The 17,456-nt window shown below is 42.2% G+C and overlaps 1 protein-coding gene across 3 annotated transcripts in view; it reads left to right on the top strand.

Annotated features, from left to right (window-relative positions):
• Positions 1 to 17,456, top strand: part of ARHGAP23 (Rho GTPase activating protein 23) — a 343,140-nt gene that overhangs the window by 293,436 nt on the left and 32,248 nt on the right. For all 3 annotated transcript variants that reach the window (XM_077459396.1, XM_077459395.1, XM_077459394.1), the window contains exons 19-22: positions 1,918 to 2,007; positions 2,175 to 2,300; positions 11,612 to 11,653; positions 14,625 to 14,718. In XM_077459396.1, the coding sequence (XP_077315522.1) occupies positions 1,918 to 2,007; positions 2,175 to 2,300; positions 11,612 to 11,653; positions 14,625 to 14,718 (352 nt within the window). The remainder of the gene's footprint in view (positions 1 to 1,917; positions 2,008 to 2,174; positions 2,301 to 11,611; positions 11,654 to 14,624; positions 14,719 to 17,456) is intronic.

Genomic DNA, 17,456 nt, shown 5'->3' with positions numbered 1-17,456 from the left:
TGACTTTCATAACCTGTGTCATAGTCTGATTGCAGGGGCTTCAAGTGCCCTTCTGTTTAATAGGTTAAAGTGGTTGTAAACCCTTACAGATAACCAGTAAAGTGATAGATGAAACCTATCCTTCTACATAAGTTGTACCTGTTTATCTGCAGCCATCCCTTCTCTAAGCTGATTGGAGGGAAGAGACACACCCCTTCACACAGCTTGCAGGAACAGAGATGAGGCTGTTAAACTCCTGGAGGTCCCTCCCCTGTCACTATTTTCTCTTGTTGTTAGGAAAACTTGTCAGAAGTGACTTGTGCTGATAGCAGACGAACAAAGCAGTAGACAGAAATGACACTTAGTGCTCCTAATTTAGACAAGTACACACTAGAGGGATGGGTTTTGTTCATATTTCATGTCTGCGGTTTACAACCACTTTAGGTCAGACATGGCCCTCCATTCTTAGTAATGAGGAATCTTGGAGTAGTAATCAATTGCTTGCTAATCTGTCTAAGCAGAAGGAAACCGTCTCCCCTCTTATAAAGGCAGACTGGGGCTGAGGCTTAAAGTCCAGATACTGGACATTTGTCCTCAGCATCTGCTGGACAATTTTTAACATTATAGCATGGCCACACTTTACCTCAATCAGTATAATCAAGTAGAGTGCACTTCAATGTTGATGTTAGTTGTGCCACACTGAATTAAACAGCCCATTTAAAAAGAATAGGCTGAAAGGCACCTTAACGCATGACAATCTGGGGAAGGTGGCTTTCTTTTATAGCACAAAACACATGGCACATGTGATGCAGTTCATTGCAGTATGTGTGAATTTTGAAGTTTTGTTGGCGGTGCCATTCACAATAAATGGCACCTCAGCACATATACTATGCTTTACCGCATGTGGAGTGATGTGAAAACTGAACTCTAGGTGAACATCTAAAAACAAAGATAAAATGCATACGAAGGAGCTGTTTTACTGGACATATGTGTCTTTCTGTCCATCTAGTCCTGAGATTTACAGTGTTCTGCCACGCAAAGCCCTATCTAGCAGGGGCAACTATCTGATTTTCTTTGTTTTAGTTCAATATTTCCAATATTTACACTCTTTAGCTGGCTGAGATAATTTCTTTGTCACTCTTCTCTAACCTATTTACATTCTCCTTGCAGTACAGCACTTGATTCCTTGTGCTGCTTCTTCCTCCCCCTTTCTAAACTCTGCTGTATAGGCACTGCAGAACGCTGATACCAGATCATATTAAAGTGCTTACACTGCCTCCATTAAGCAAAAATGTGTTTGACATTAGTTTTAGTAATATTAGTATTAATAAATACAGAACTGCACTATATTGTATGTTTTTATGTTCTTATTTTTTATATGTATTATATATTCTATTATATTTTGTTATCTTTACATTAAGATCCAAGTACTCAACATGCACCTGATCAAAAGTCCTGATCAGGCTGCTGTTGTGTACTTAAATCTAACAACCTGTTAAAACTTGATCTAGGCATCTTGTCATTTGGCTCACTCCTGAAAAAACACTTTTTTCTTGTTATGACTTGGACCGATTTTGTTATGCTTTCTGCCTGCCCTGAACACAGACTTGTTTCTTGAGTCATGCATATCTGCTCCTAGACCTGATCCTATCTGAACTGTTGGCTTAGGCAGCCATAGGCAGTCCTGAGGGTCACAATGTTGGTGTGTGTCTGCAGATAAACATCTGTACCTCCAGCACTTCTGGAAAAGACCATACTGTGCAGTGCCTGCCCATTGGTGAAAGCTTTCTGCTGTCCATTAGTGTTGCGGAGGAAAACAGAATACTGAGCATAGAGTGATTTGAGCTGATATTACTTTTGCTTTCATTTCTTGTGTCCTCTATTGTTCGAATTTCTTTCTTGCACTAGGAATTCTGATTTCTGCTCTTTTGTTCTCAGATTCAGGAGCTCCCAGTTTACTATTATGAGACGCTGCGATTCCTAGTCCGACATCTAAAAACAGTAGCTGACCATGCAGAAAAAAACAAGGTGGGAGATTTTTCTGACACACTAAGCGCAAAATTACTTATTATGATGCACAACAGTGGCACATACCATTCTATACACCAGCATTTAGTCAGCATCTCTTTATTGCAGCAAGAAACTGTCATGATTAAATTTTCACCTTCACTGAATCTTTGCTTACTTTAATTTAGATGGAGCCTCGAAATCTGGCTTTGGTCTTTGGCCCTACGCTGGTCCGGACATCTGAAGATAACATGACAGACATGGTAACACACATGCCAGATCGATATAAGATCGTAGAGACGCTGATCCAACATGTAAGCAAACATCATATAGGAAATGAGCAGAGAGTAGGCAGTTATTAGGTAAACTGTAAGATATGTACATCTAGATTTTCTCACTCTGCAAAATATTAGTCTGCATCTATGTTTGATATTACTGCGCTCTGATCTTCATCATCCCTTTGTTGCTGATATGTGATTAGATTTTCTACATAACGGGTTTTCACTGCACTTCTTAAAGCAGTAGTAAGGCCCGCTTTGTTATTTTTGCCTACAGGTAAGCCTATAATATGACTTCCCTATACCTAAAATGAATATCTCCTAAACCTGCACCGTTTAGGAGATATTCACCCTACATGCAGCCACTGACGTCACTGAAGGTTCAGAGCTTTTTGCCGGAACTAAAGGCTCCCGCATGTATCGCAGCTCCGGCCACTCACAGTGCCGGAGCCCACAAATCCAGAAGAAAGAGTGGGAGAAGATGTGACTGGGCGCCGCTGGAAAAGTTTAGTTCTAAGGCACATGTGTCAAACACAAGGCCTGCGGGCCAAATATAGCCTACCAGACCATTTCATGTGGCCATTGCATCTCTCCTGCAGCTGTGGCAACTCCCTTGTGTCTGTCCCCACATTTTCTGAGCAGTTGGCAGCAGAGAGGAGGACATAACTCCTCCTACACATCCTGCACCTCTGTGCAGCTGTCTTGTCTCTGCTTCCCCTGTTCTCAGCATTCACCAGCCTCAGTCAACTTACTCCAGCCCTCCTCTGGTCCTCATTCAGACCCTACACTTTTTGCTTCCCAGCTCTCCTCCTATTTTCTTACTGGCAGCCGCACAAGGCAAGGGGGATGCACTGTAATGTAAGAAATGGTGTGGAGGACTCTTGAAATCTGATGTAAGAGGGGAGTGGGTTGCTCTGGACATCTAGTTTTACAGATGCAACCGGCCCTTTGAGGGCAACCAGAATGCAGATGCTGCATCAATGAAATTGATACTAGTAAAGGAAATGCTGTGAAATCTGGATGTTAGCATGAGTGCCTTGTTGCAATGGCACAAAATAAAATGTTTGGGTGCAAAAGAATATTTTTACCATAAAGCGTGTAATCAAAATATCATAAACCTTAGAATCCAAATATATATTAGAATATATAAAATGCATTTGTGTTAATAAATGAACAAATAAAGTGTTATCATGCAAACTTCAAAAATTGCATACATTGTAGGATCAAAAACTTCATATTTCAAATATAGTGATCCAAATACATGCGAAAATAATTACATTGATCCGGTGACAAAAATTGCTACGTGTAAACGGATATCAAAATTTCATATGAATAATAACATCATGAGATAATAAGGTCCATTCCAAAATTATTAGTTCTTTTATTAAATAATTTTAATTATATATTTTTTGTATTTAAATATAAACTTATACAGTATCTCACAAAAGTGAATAAACCCCTGACATTTTTGTAAATATTTTATATCTTTTCATGTGACAACACTGAAGAAATGACACTTTGGCCTCTTTCACACGGGGCGGATCAGTAAAGATCCACCCCGTGATGATCCGCTCGCTCAGCGGGGATCGCTCCGTTGTCCCCGCTGAGCCGGCTGCGGACAGGGCGGTCTCCGCACACTGTGCGGGGACCGCCCTGTCAGCTCTCCGCTCTCCGTGTGTCCGTGTTCATCCGTTCCGCTCTGCAGACGGATAGAAAAATAGGATTTTCCTCCGTCTGCAGAATCGGACATTTGCGGAGGCGGACAATAGCGGGTATCTGCGGATGCTCATCCGCAGACACCCGCTATCCCATAGGGATGAATGTATGGCCCGTATTTCATCCGCAAACGGATGGATGAAATACGGACATACCATCCGCATGTGTGAAAGGGGCCTTCGCCACAATGTAAAGTAGTCAGTGTGCAGCTTGTATAACAGTGTAAATTTGCTGCCCCCTCAAAATAACTCGACACACAACCTTTAATGTCTAAACCACTGGCAACAAAAGTGAGTACACCGCTAAGTGAAAATGTCCAAATTGGGCCCAAAGTGTCAATATTTTGTGTGACCTCCATTATTTTCCAGCACTGCCTTAACCCTCTTGGGCATGGAGTTCACCAGAGTTTCACAAGTTTCTACTGGAGACCTATTCCACTTCTCCATGATGACATCATGGAGCTGGTGGATGTTAGAGACCTTGCGCTCCTCCACCTTCCATTTGAGGATGCCTCACAGATGCTCAATAGTGTTTAGGTCTATAGACATGCCTGGCCAGTCCATCACCTTTACCCTCAGCTTCTTTAGCAAGGCAGTGGTCCTCTTGGAAGTGTTTGGGGTTGTTATCATGTAGGAATACTCCCCTGCGGCCCAGTCTCCGAAGGGAGGGGCTCATGCTCTGCTTCAGTATGTCACAATACATGTTGGCATTCATGGTTACCTCAATGAACTGTAGCTCCCTAGTCGGGGAGCACTCATGCAGCCCCAGACCATGACACTCCCACCACCATACTTGACTGTAGGCAAGACACACTTGTCTTTGTACTCCTCCCCTGGTTGCTGCCACACACGCTTGACACCATCTGACCCAAATATGTTTATCTTGGTCTTATCAGACTACAGGACATGTTCCAGTAATCTATGTCCTTGGTCTGCTTGTCTTCAGCGAACTGTTTGCAGGCTTTCTTGTGCATCATCTTTAGAAGGTGCTTCCTTCTGGGACAACAGCCATGCAGACCAATTTGATGCAGTGTGCGGTGTATGGTCTTTGCACTGACAGGCTGACCCCCCACCCCTTCAACCTCTGCAGCAATGCTGGCAGCACTCACCTCTATTTCCCAAAGACAACCTCTGGATATGACGCTGAGAACATGCACTTAACTTCTTTGGTTGACCATGGCAAAGCCTTTTCTTTTCTGGAACCTTTCCTTTTAAAAACGCTGTATGGCTTTGGGTACCATGCTACAGCTCAGTTTCAGGGCTTGCCAATCTTATAGCCTAGGCCATCTTTATGTAGAGCAACAATTCTTTTTTTTTTCAGATCCTCTGAGAGTTCTTTGCCATGAAGTGCCATGTTGAACTTCCAGTAACTTCCAGTAACCAGTATGAGAGAGTGAGAGCGATAACACCAAATTTAACATGCCTGCTCCCCATTCACATGGCTAATTGGGCCCAATTTGGACATTTTTACTTAGGGGTGTACTCACTTTTGTTGCCAGCAGTTTAGACATTAATGGCTCACTACTTTACATTGTAGCAAAGTGTAATTTCTTCAGGGTTGTCACATGAAAAGATATAATAAAATATTTACAAAAATTTCAGGGGTGTACTCATTTTTGTGAGATACTGTATATAATTTTTTAGTCACTGATCACAGTCGTACATCATGCATATTGTGGTGAGCTCACTGATTGCAGCCATTATATCATATACATTGGCAGTTATGTCAATTTTCGTTTGTGCAGCAGTAAAATTTGTTTATGTACCGTATTTTTCGGCGTATAACGCGCACTTTTCCCCCCTTAAAATCGTGAGAAAGTCGTAGGTGCGTGTTATACACCGATCCCCACTGTCTGCGAGTCTATACCAAGCGCCGCCGAAAAAGACAGAGCGCAGCCGAAAAAGACAGAGCCGATTGCTCGGCTCAGCTCGTAGTCCCGCCTCCCTGCTGTTTCTGGAGCAAGCGCTGTCGAAAAAGACCGAGCCCACTGTACTGTGTGCTCGGCTTGCAGTCCTGCCCATACTGGGCGGGACTGCGAGCGGAGCCCAGCCGAATACACAGTACAGACGGCTCGGTCTTTTTCGGCAGCGCTCGGTAGAGAAACAGCAGGGAGGCGGGACTACGAGTGGAGCCGAGCAAGTCGGCTCGGTCTTTTTCGGCGGCGCTCAGTCTGTCTTGGCGGCGGGAAATTTAAACATGGGCAAGGCTGCAAACGGCACTGGCCAAGCTGCAAATGACACTGATCATTCTGCAATGGTGGACAAGGCTGCAGATGCACACTGATAAGGCTGCATTGACGGGCATTTAAATGTAAGTTTTTTTTCCCTTAAACTTCCCTCCTAAAACTTTTTTTCTTAAAATGCCCTCCTAAACTTGGGGTGCGTGTTATACGCCGGTGCGTGTTATACCCTGATAAATACGGTATATGAAATGTACTCTGTTAGAAATAGTGTGTCTGCTTCTATGCATCGTTCTGAGATTAATTTGATTATTATGGTCCAATCAACTGCGTTGTCTTCTGCAAGTTATGTGCAGTTGCACTCTGTGGAGCCACAGCAAGATGGGGTAGCTATTAGGAGTCTGTAATGTATAATGGGTGATTAAGGGTGTTTACTCTCTTGATCATTGTCTTCAATGTGTTTCATAGAGTCTATTGATGATGGAGTGTTCATGGTCTACAAGGAAATGGCCGCCGTTCATTTGTTTATTAACTGACAGGCATACAGTCCAATCACAATGCCCCTGAGGAAGATACGATTTATTCCTGTATCGACACATGTTGGGGAGGGGGCAGGACGATGCAGGAGACAGCTGATCTATCTCAGAATGCAGAGACACACTATTTTTCAGTTTTTAGCATTTTTTCTTTCTTTCTATAGAGCAGTGTACTGAAGCACCCACCAAATGTGAGTACCCTGATAGTGGGGTTATGGTTTATTCATGAAAGTATATTTAAAAAAGAAAAAACGGTATTGCACTTTTTTTTGTTTTATGCGAGCGTGGAAGCAGCAATACTGAGCAGCCCAGGACTCCATCGCTGACACTGAACCCAGGGGTGGTTCAAAAGTTTGTTCTGACTAAACTTAATTGTGAGGTCACATGCTCTAAGGTGAGCGTACACACATAAGGTGGAGCACCTGAGTGAACACGAGAACGTGAGTTGTATCACCAGCACAAGCTGTGAATAATTTTGGAATGGACTTTATTATCTAATGATGTTTTTATTCATATGAAATTTTGATATCTGTTTGTACGTAGCACTTTTTGTCACCGATCACTTTAATTATTTTCGCATGTATTTGGATCACTATATTTGATATATGAAGTTTTTGATCCTATATTGTATGAAATGTTTGGAGTTTGCACGATAACACTTTATTTGTTCATTTATTAACACTAAAGCCCCATACACACTATCAGATTTTCTGCTGATTTTGTCCTTCAGATTTACCAAAACCATATAATATGAGGTCAAACCTTAGGAGTTTCAATGTGTATGCAATCAGGCAGGCCTTACTACTACATGGTTTTGGTAAATCTGAAGACAAAAATCAGCAGAAAATCTGATAGTGTGTATGGGGCTTAAGGAACTTTATTCTAGTATATATTTGTATTATAAGGTTTATGATGTTTGGATTACACGCTTTATGGTAAAAAAAATATTCTTTTGCACTCAAACATTTTATTTATTTTTTGTCATTGCAACAAGGCACTCATGCTAACATCCAGATAGCGCAACATTTCCTTTATAAGTATTGCTTTTGCACGGTCGTATAGGATCAGTGCTAGCAGCTGTCCTGAGAGGCGGTGTTAAATATTTACATATGGTAGCTTTATCAGTTTGACACCCCTGTTTTAAGGTAAGTATTTCATAATGTGCTAGTATACAATGCATACTAGCACATTATGCCATTGTCTTACAGGTGGATTTTTTTTCTGCAGCGGCTTACTACAGCTTTAATCATGTACACTTATGAGATCATGTGCTAGAAGGCTTCCGACAGGCCAAACCATTTTTTAAATAAGTCCTGGAACACAAGCCATATGGAAATTAAAATATATGTTCAAGGCAGAATCTATGGTCAACCAGTCACTGAGCAATATGAATAGCCATTTTCATGTTGCTGTCAAATATTGTTTTGGGAGAATCATCCAAATCTTATGAACAAGAAAAATGTATTGAGCACAAATGTCAACATAGTTGGCCAAATGGAAGGATTAAAAAGCTGTGCAGGTACACTACAGAGTGCACTACAAAACACTACAGAGTGTTTTACCCTGACACCCAGGGATTGGGTGCATAAATGGAGGGATAGAACTAGGCTAAACTCAATTCCTGTTGTGTGCCAGAGGTGTATCAAAAATTATTTTCAATGATCCTGATACTAATGAATCACCAGATGTGCATGATAATAAGGCAATGTCAGGTGTAAATGGTCTTGGATTGGACACGGGTATACCATGACAGCGGCAGCGACTAAAGATCTATCAAGTCCACTGCTGCTGGATGACCCAGAGAAATGTGAAATATAATAAAGAGATCCAGCGCAAAGACTTAGGCCGCGTACACACGGGCGGACTGTCTGATGGACTTGGTCCGCTGAAACGTGTTTCAGCGGACAGTCCCGCTCGTGTGTGGGCTTCAGCTGACTTTTTCAGCGGACAGTCTGGCGGACTAAGTCTTTCGGAATTTCCGTAATATTGTCCGTCCAACTTTGGTTTCAGCGGACAGTCCGCTCGTGTGTAGACAAGTTGGACGGACTAAGTATGGCGCATGCTCAGAAAGGATTTACACGGCCGAAGGTTGCATTGCAGTGTATTGGACGTCGTATTTCTAGTCCCGTCGTACGTGCTGTACACGTCATCGCGCAAGCTTTCAGCAGACTGTCTGTTCATCGTGTGTGGTCAAGTCCGTTCATTCAAAAGTAGGACGGACTGTCTGTCGGATTGTCTGACGGACTTAGTTGGCCAGACAGTCCGCCCGTGTGTACGCGGCCTTATAGTGTAGTAAATAAAAACACGTTCGTTGTAAAAGATAATTACGAAGCACTCTGAGAGGATATATAAGAAAGAGGGCATGTAATCCTCTCACAGAAAGGTCACTGAACTCAGTCCGCATGTGTCTCCAGTCGGAAGACCGCACAGCTATGGCTGAGGCACTGAACCATGCAGAGATGGATTCTGCCCACTGTCAGGGAGGGACTCACCCACCAGGATGATGTCGTAGAACGGCGTGTGCTGAGCGGAGAAAAATTACATCATCCAGGTGGGTGGGTCCCTCACCAACAGCTGCCAGAATCCTCCTCTGCATAATTCAACATCTCCAGTTATAGTAGCGCGGTCTTCCCCCGCAGCCTGGCTAGGCACCCTTGGGATCAACTGGACACACATGCAGACTGAGTAGTTCAGTGACCTTTCTGTGAGAGGATTACATGCCCTCCTCCTTATGCATGTTCTCTGAGTGCATTTTGATAATTTTTTACAATAAATGAATTTGTTTTTAATCACTACACTATGAGTCTTTGCATTGCATCTCTTTGTGTTCTTTTTCTCATGTCTCCAGAGCTCCCCCCTTTGGTCATCCAACTGCAGTGGACTTGATAGGTCCACTCTCTGTGAGGGACCCACCAACCTGTGTAACATGTTCCTCCCCTCAGCACACTCCAATCTATGATGTCATCATAGAGGGACACTCTTCGTTCCTTGGAACACTATCAGGGGCACTCTGCAGATCAAGTTCCAATCCCTGCATTTCTGAACTGTTTACAGCCCTGCTTCTACTGCTGGCCACAGCTGGAGCTGCTATGGACATAGGGAAGGCTACCTGTGGATGATCTAGGGGCTGCAGAATACAACATCCCATGTGAGTGTACTCTGCACTGCTTTTAAATCCTTCATTAGGCAAACAAGGTTGTCATATAATTAAAATATACACCAAAAGTAATGCTTCAAGCATATATCCAGCCAAAATATTTTTTTTTTAGTTTTGACCATAGAAATACAGAAAAGAATGCTAGAACAAAACTGGAGCAAAGAGTCCACGATAATGTACATTTTTGGAAACAAAAAAGTCAAAATTAAAAAAACAGCCAATTTGTTTTGGACGCAACAACACCCCTCCTTTATCAGGGTTTAGCAGGTGGTTTTCCCTGTAGAAGTTCTCTTGGATGCATTGCCAGGCATCAGAGTATTGTAGGTCAGTGTGTAGTGACTGTCATTAGAAAAGTGCATGGTGTGCAGTGGGAAAAGTGTCATTGCAGTGTTGGTTATTTAAGTGTGTGGTGGTCAGATAGGAACTGTGAGGTAGTACAGTAATGATCAAGGAAGGAAGTATGTGGCAGTTCATTGGTGGTTGGTAAAGAAGTGCCCAACAGTACAGAGACAGTGAATGAAGTAGTGTTTGGGTGTGCTCTCTGAAAGAGCAAGGTGCAATGGTGCTCAAGAGAAGTATGCAGCATTCAGTGGGGTTCACTGGAGAAGTGCGTGACAGTTAGACCCCCTTTTTACACTGAGGTAGTTTTCAGGTGTTTTAACGCACCTGAAAACTGCCTCCCATTCATTGCAGTGGGTGCTTTCACATCCGGGCTGTGCCCTTGCGGGACATTAGAAAATGTCCTGCAAGCAGCATTTTTGGGCTGGTTTGGGAGCATTTTATACAGCGCTATCAAAACGTCCCCGCCCATTTTAATGAAAATTGCTTCAGAAGCACCGCAGCACGGGAGTTTATAACTCCTTTTTTGGAGTTAAAAGCGACCCGCTAGTGGCCGAAAAGCAATACATAAGTGCCGCTTAAACAGCAGTAAAGTGCCGCTAAAACGAGCGGGGCTTTACATGGGCGGCCCCAGTGTTAAAGGACTCTTGGAGAAAGTGGGTGCAGTAGTCATCAACGTAGAGTGCATGTCAGTGTAGTGGCAATCAGTGGAGATGTTTACGTTGGTGGAGTAGTGGTCAGTGGGGAATTGCTCTGCAGTGGAGTGTTGATCAGCATGGCATTGGTAATTTGCTCTGTGTGCCATTACATTGGCAGTCAGTTCAGTCAAAAATGGGGAAGTGCACATTGGTACAGTGGCAGTCAGTGGAGAAATGTGTGTCAGTGTAGTGGTAGACAGTGAAGAAGTACATTGGTAGTCAACGGGGAAGCGCAGGTGAAGTAGCGGTCACAGAAAGTGTGGCGTGGTGGTCAGGGAGAACTATACAGTGCTGAAGTGGCAGCCAGTGCAGAAATGTACAGCAGGCTATTATTAAAGAAATGCACAACAGTGCAGTGTCAGTCAGAGGAGTGTGTGGGTGCTGTGGCAGTCAATCATTTGTATATGACCCTTAAAAATGAAGTGTGTAGGGGTAATGACGGTGAGGGGAGAAGTGCAGAGCTTTCAGTGCTGATCAGTAAAGTGTGTTGGGTTGCAATGGGAAAAGTACATGTCAGTGCGGTTCAGGGTTAGTCAATTGATAATTGTATTTGCTTGTTGAGTATAGTACACATGTATTATGCCACAATAAATAGCATTCATGCTTTATGGTTATGTTTGAAGGCACTGGTGATGCAGATCAGTGTTTTCTACTCTAAGTACGTATTGTTCCCTGTACTCTCTGTAACTCACTGCTATTAACTTTTCCTCTCTGTGTTGCAGTCTGAGTGGTTCTTCAGTGATGAGCATGAGAAAACTGAAAAGGTAAGCATGCTGATAGTAAATACAGTATACTGCGGGGCAGATGCACTCATTATGTGATTATAAATTTGGTGATTATATAGTAACCTTCTCAAACTCCTAATCAGTGTGAATCTCAGTGCTCAATATCCTCCAGCGGCAAAATCTAGTGATGAACAAAGTTCTTCGCTATGTAAAAAAACAGCATGCTTCAAAGAATGTGTGAATTCTGCATGCTAAACAGTCCATCCAGTGCTGCTCTACCTGCACATCAGACTGCTTACCAAAACAATAGACCCCATATTTATAGAGGCAACCATTTATTAAAATGGAAATCAATACTCACAAGAATTAAAAATCATACAGTATGACACAGAAACCGACGGGCATAATAACATCACCACTATGCTCCGCCCTATGCCTTTTCCTAGACTCCCATGTCCCAGGTGTCCGTTTTGATGAAACGTTAAAAAAATAAGTGACTTGGTGAGTCCTATTCTGGCCACCGCATTTACAAACACACATCTTCTTCATGGAAAGAAACCAATAATAAGAAGGAGGAGATCCAGCGCACTGAAGGCTGTCAGCCCTATTCAAAAAACCCTTGGGTAGATGGGTTAAAACAACAAACAATAGTCACATTGGAGAAAGTCTAGTATGCAGACTTAGTGGCAGCCACTGTAAAGGAGCTAGAAGTAACTCTGCAGGGAAGACATGAAGAAAGGCAGCGGCATCTAAGAGTGGCAGCATGTGACTTAAATGACACTGTGTTAACAACTTACAAGATCATAGTAGGTTTGCCCGTCAGATAGGTAAGTCACCACTGTGGGCGGCCGGACAGCCGATGCTCCTCATCAGGGAGACCAGATGGAGTCCTCGGCATTGTGGATAGGTACTTCCTGGAGCTGGTCTGAGATACCTAGGTGGACCGGGATCCAGCCAACGTCATGTGTGCTCCTTCTTTAGGCCGTCGAAAGAGCAGATTGCCTGAAGGAGCACGCATGCCCCAAACATGGGCCACTCCCGCCGCTAGTGACATCGGCTCAATTACTTTCCGCCCAATAATCTTGTACCAGCTCCAAGAAGTGCCTACCCGCTACAGAAGGCCCAATCTGGTCTCCCTGATGAGGAACACCGGCCCCAAAATAGTGTCCAATATGTCCGCCACAATATCGCAGTCACAATAAAAATCACAGATTGCCGCCATTACTAGTAAAAAAAAGATAAATAAAAATGCCATAATTCTATCCCCTATTTTGTAGACACTATAACTTTTTCAATATACGCTTATTGCGCCTTTTTTTTTTTTTTTACCAAAAATATGTAGTAGAATACATATCGGACAAAGCTGATGAAAAAAAGTGTTTTTTTTTTTTTAAAAAATTGGATATTTATTATAACAAAAAGTAATAAATATCGTTTTTTTTTTTTTTTTTCAAAATTGTTGCTATTTTTTTGTTTATAGCGCAAAAAATAAAAACCGCAAAGGTGATCAAATACAACCAAAAGAAAGCTCTATTTGTGGGGGAAAAAAAATATCAAAATTAATTTGGGTACAACGTTGCATGAACGCACAATTCTCATTCAAATTGTGACGGCGCTGAAAATTGGCCTGGGCAGGAAGGGGGTTAAAATGTCCTGTATGGAAGTGGTTAATTAAAACAAAAAAAAGACTTTAATATCACTTTAAGCTTAGCCAGGAATTTGCTAGAATTGTAAAAGAGCTGGGCCACCTTTGGGCCAAGCACTAGGGCAAGCAGTGGCCATATTTCCTTAACAGTGGGAGTTGTTTAAAGGGCCATGGGTAAATAACATTTTGGCCTACTTGCTATATGCCCGTCACTCTTAACCCAGTCCTTGTACCCATAAAATGGTATTGCACAAAGTGACCCCTTATGTCTTCTTCTGGAGTCCCCTGCCGGCGCTGTCTGTTTCTTCTCCGTGCAGGTGCCCACTCAGTAAGCTGTGTTGATATGGGGGCACTCGTGCACACGCCGTGCTGTGTGCATCCATTGAGCCTGGGGCCATAATGCAGAGAATGCATTATTTCTTTTTTTAAACGGTTTTAGCTGCTTTTTCAAGAAGTATAAGGGCAGCTGAATTCAGCAGGTTTGTTTGTAACTAATATCTCATTATCACAATGAAGTGTTGTATGGTGATCCCATAATTGTTCCCCTCAGCTGCGGTTAGTGACAAAAACTATGGCCAGTGGAATTGGGGGCACCACACTTGACACTCTTTATTGCAGCCAGTAAAGGGTTAATTGACCTACATGTATACATCATCAGAGTCTGCCCCTGTTACACACTCTGCTCAAAAGGGTTACTGTATTAAAATGGGAGCCAGTGAGATCAGCTGCAGATGCTGAAGATTGATCAAACATCTGCAGTCTTTGGAGGAAAAAGCCCTGGCTGAGTATTCGCCACAAGTGTTTAGAGCGGTTGTATAGTCTTTTTTTTTTTTTTTTTTTTTTTTTTTTTACTTTTACCTAGAGGTAAGCCTATAATAAGGCTTACCTTTACCTGTAGGTAAAAACAAATATCTCCTAAACCTGTATGGTTTAGGAGATATACACCTCGCAAGGAGCTGCTGACTGCAGCGGCGCATGCGCAAAGGGGATCCTCGGCTGGAAGCTCGGCAGACGCCAGACCCTGCCGGAAAGAAATCTCCCGCACGCATGCGCAGGAATGACGATATTGCTGCTCTGGCCACTCACGGAGCCGCGATACCCGGAAGACACGCTGAGGGAACATGTCAGCTCCCTCTGCGTGTATCGGGTGTGTCTGGGCCTCGTTCTAAGGTAAGTATTTCAGGTTTGCAGGTCTGAAAAAAAAAAAAAATATGTCAGCGGGTTTACTCCCGCTTTAAACTTGTGCAGCTGGTAAGCGTGCACATTGCACGGTGGTGGATTCACTGTGTTCACATTATAAAGTCACAAGATTTTCACTTTTTGCACAGTTTTCTTTTTTATATTTTCACATTGTGTGCCTTTCAGACTCCTGTGGATGAATCAGATTCCCAGTCTGTACCAAATATTGAACATCTTCTGCCAAATATCGGAAGGACAGTAATTCTAGGAGATACCTCAGGTAAATTCTAAAACTATCTGACATATGGTAGAACCCATATAAGACAAGACGACTTTATATTATTTTCTGTACATCGATATAGCACCTACTTTAAACATTTTAATGTTGAACATGGCCAAGAAAAACAGCAATGTGCAGAAAAGCAGATCTCGGTATTGGAAGACCAGAGAAATTGCAGTGGGTTTTTTTTTTTTTTTTTTTTTTTTAAATAACAGACACGTCATACTTGCCTCCACTGTGCAGCTCGTTTTGTACAGAGTGGCCCCAAACATCCTCTTCTGGGGTCCCCCAGCGGCTCCTCCCCGCATCAAATAACCCCCTAGGAGAAGCGCTCTCCTGAGGGGGTTACCTTGAGGCCGCGCTCCCAAGTCCAGCATTTGCTTGCATAGACACGAATGCCAGACTTGGCCCCACCCCCGCGTCATTGGATTTGATTGACAGCAGTGGGAGCCAATGGCTGCACTGCTATCAATCTATCCAATCAAGAGCCGGGGACCCGTGGAGAGAGGGACAGCGCCTTCCCACCAAACAGATGAAGGGGCTCAGGTAAGTAAAACGGGGGGCTGGGGGGCCAGTGACGGCAAGGTGTTTTTTTACCTTAATGCATAGGATGCACTAAGGTGAAAAAACACGAGGGTTTACAACCCCTTTAAAATGCTTAATAGTTTGGGTAATAACAGTAATATAGAATTCATCTCAATTCCCCCACCCTGAGTTTTATTTATTAGAGAAGTGTTTCTCAATCTTTTTTGAGTCAAGGCACCCTCCAAAATTATGGACGCCCCATTCTAAAATGTAAAAACAATTCTGATTGTTTTACATAACGCAGTAGCATAAATACAGGAGGTTGGCAGCTAAAAGGTTGTAATGGTGTACATTGAAATGGCAGGTTTCATCCACCCACTGCCTTGTATACAATTTTGAGGCAATTTTTAGGCATCCCTGAAGAAACCTCAAGGCACCTCAGGTGCCTGGGCACCCTGGTTGAAAAAGGTTGTATTAGAATGTCTAAACTAAAAATGATCTCAGAACCAGCCTACAGGATTATTATTTTTTATTTTCTGGCTGTGCTTTACTAAAGTAAACTTAAATCAAACTGAGAAGAATTATCGCAAGCCATGCACTTTATTGATGGTGTAGGCATAATTGCATCATTCTGGTGGCTATAGCAGTTATTTATAAAATAGAAAGACTTCACTCTGGTCGGTCTTTTCATAGAAAAATTACAAAGGCTTGACCTTCCCTGGCATGTGGTAACTTGAAATAATCCTAAGCCTTTCTTCCTTTCCTCCTTCATCCATCCTCTGGTCCTCTTCCCCTCTCTTCTCTCAGTGGATCTTCTGCAGCCGTGAACGGTATGGTTTGGTTTCTAATGCTTCCTAATCACACAGGTGGTTGTAATAGAGATGGCAGTCACATTCAATAGTATTTATCAATGAAAAAGACAAGTTGTAGAAGACCAGTTTGCCTCTCAATCTATTTTAAATTTTGCTTTAAAAAGATGGAAAGCTATAAACTGTTTGACCAGGGTAGATTTTATACAGTAGGGATTTAGCTTCTATCATCTCTCTTATGACCACCCATTTCCTAGAGGTTTAACACATCTCATGGCTGTTACTGTGTGGCATTGTGTCACGCTGGTGTCTTGTGTTACTTGCTGCTCTCACCCACTTAACAGAGCAGCTCCAACAAGTTTATTGCAGGCTCCTCCATATCCAGAAGCTATATATTGTATTCACAGTTCTGTCTAAATACCCTTTTAAACCACAGGCATTTATCATCTCTATCTATATGTTCTTCACATTCTTATTATGAGGCTTTTAATCTTGGGCTTCTGACGGTGTTTCCATGGCTTTCCGAGTGTTGGCATTTATCATGTAAATTCTTTAACCATACAGCCAATTTCTTTCAACATAAAGTTCACGAAGCAGAGCTGAATCAAATGGTGGTAAATAAACAAGAAATTACATGCAAAGACACAATCTCATCAACATAAATAAGAAACATAAAATATACAATGACAGTTAATAAAAAAAAAAAAAATACAAAATACTTAATATATTTGGGAAGCAAATAAAGTGAAACAAAGTCCAAAAAGAATTTTTGTCCAAAAATGTATATCTTAGTAATTAGTGATTGGGCCTATAACATTTGTAATTCCTGGTACACATGTAATGCTGATGAATGAATTTGGATGGCAAATACATCATGAGCCTGGTTGATCGTCTTTTATGAAGTCTGCTTGAGCGTTTATCACCATTTATCATTTGATGGTCTACACCGTCTGTTTGAGAGGCCAATTCATGTGGTGTCACTTACTGCATCAAGTGTGAATGTGAGGACATCTTCATTAATTGGTTCTACCAATCATGATATAATCTTTTTGGGATAAATTCTTTTTGCACTTTGTTTCACTTTATTTGGTTAACATTCATGTATTTGTTTTATTGTCATTGTATATTTTATTTTACTTCTTTATTTATCATTACACATGCGTTTATATTTATGTTCAGGAGTTTGTCTTTGCATTTAATTGTTTATCATCATATGATTCAGCACTGTGTCACTATCTCAATTGCTTAGTAGCTGCTTTATCTTAATAGGTGGAGTTATCCCAGTGCAGATTTTTTTTATATATAATATATTTAACATACTAAGGGGGCATTTATAAAATTGTGCAGGCCGAGGGCTGAACAATTTCTGCTTGATGCCATTGTTTTTTTAAAGTGCATTTTAAA

Source organism: Lithobates pipiens, unplaced genomic scaffold (assembly GCF_037356315.1).
Source record: "Lithobates pipiens isolate NorthernLeopardFrog02 unplaced genomic scaffold, aLitPip1_a1.2 Scaffold_28, whole genome shotgun sequence".
In the NCBI taxonomy this organism is placed as follows: Eukaryota; Metazoa; Chordata; class Amphibia; order Anura; family Ranidae; genus Lithobates; species Lithobates pipiens.
The sequence above is the reverse complement of the archived record's forward strand: the minus strand, read 5'-3'. Positions and strand labels throughout refer to the sequence as shown.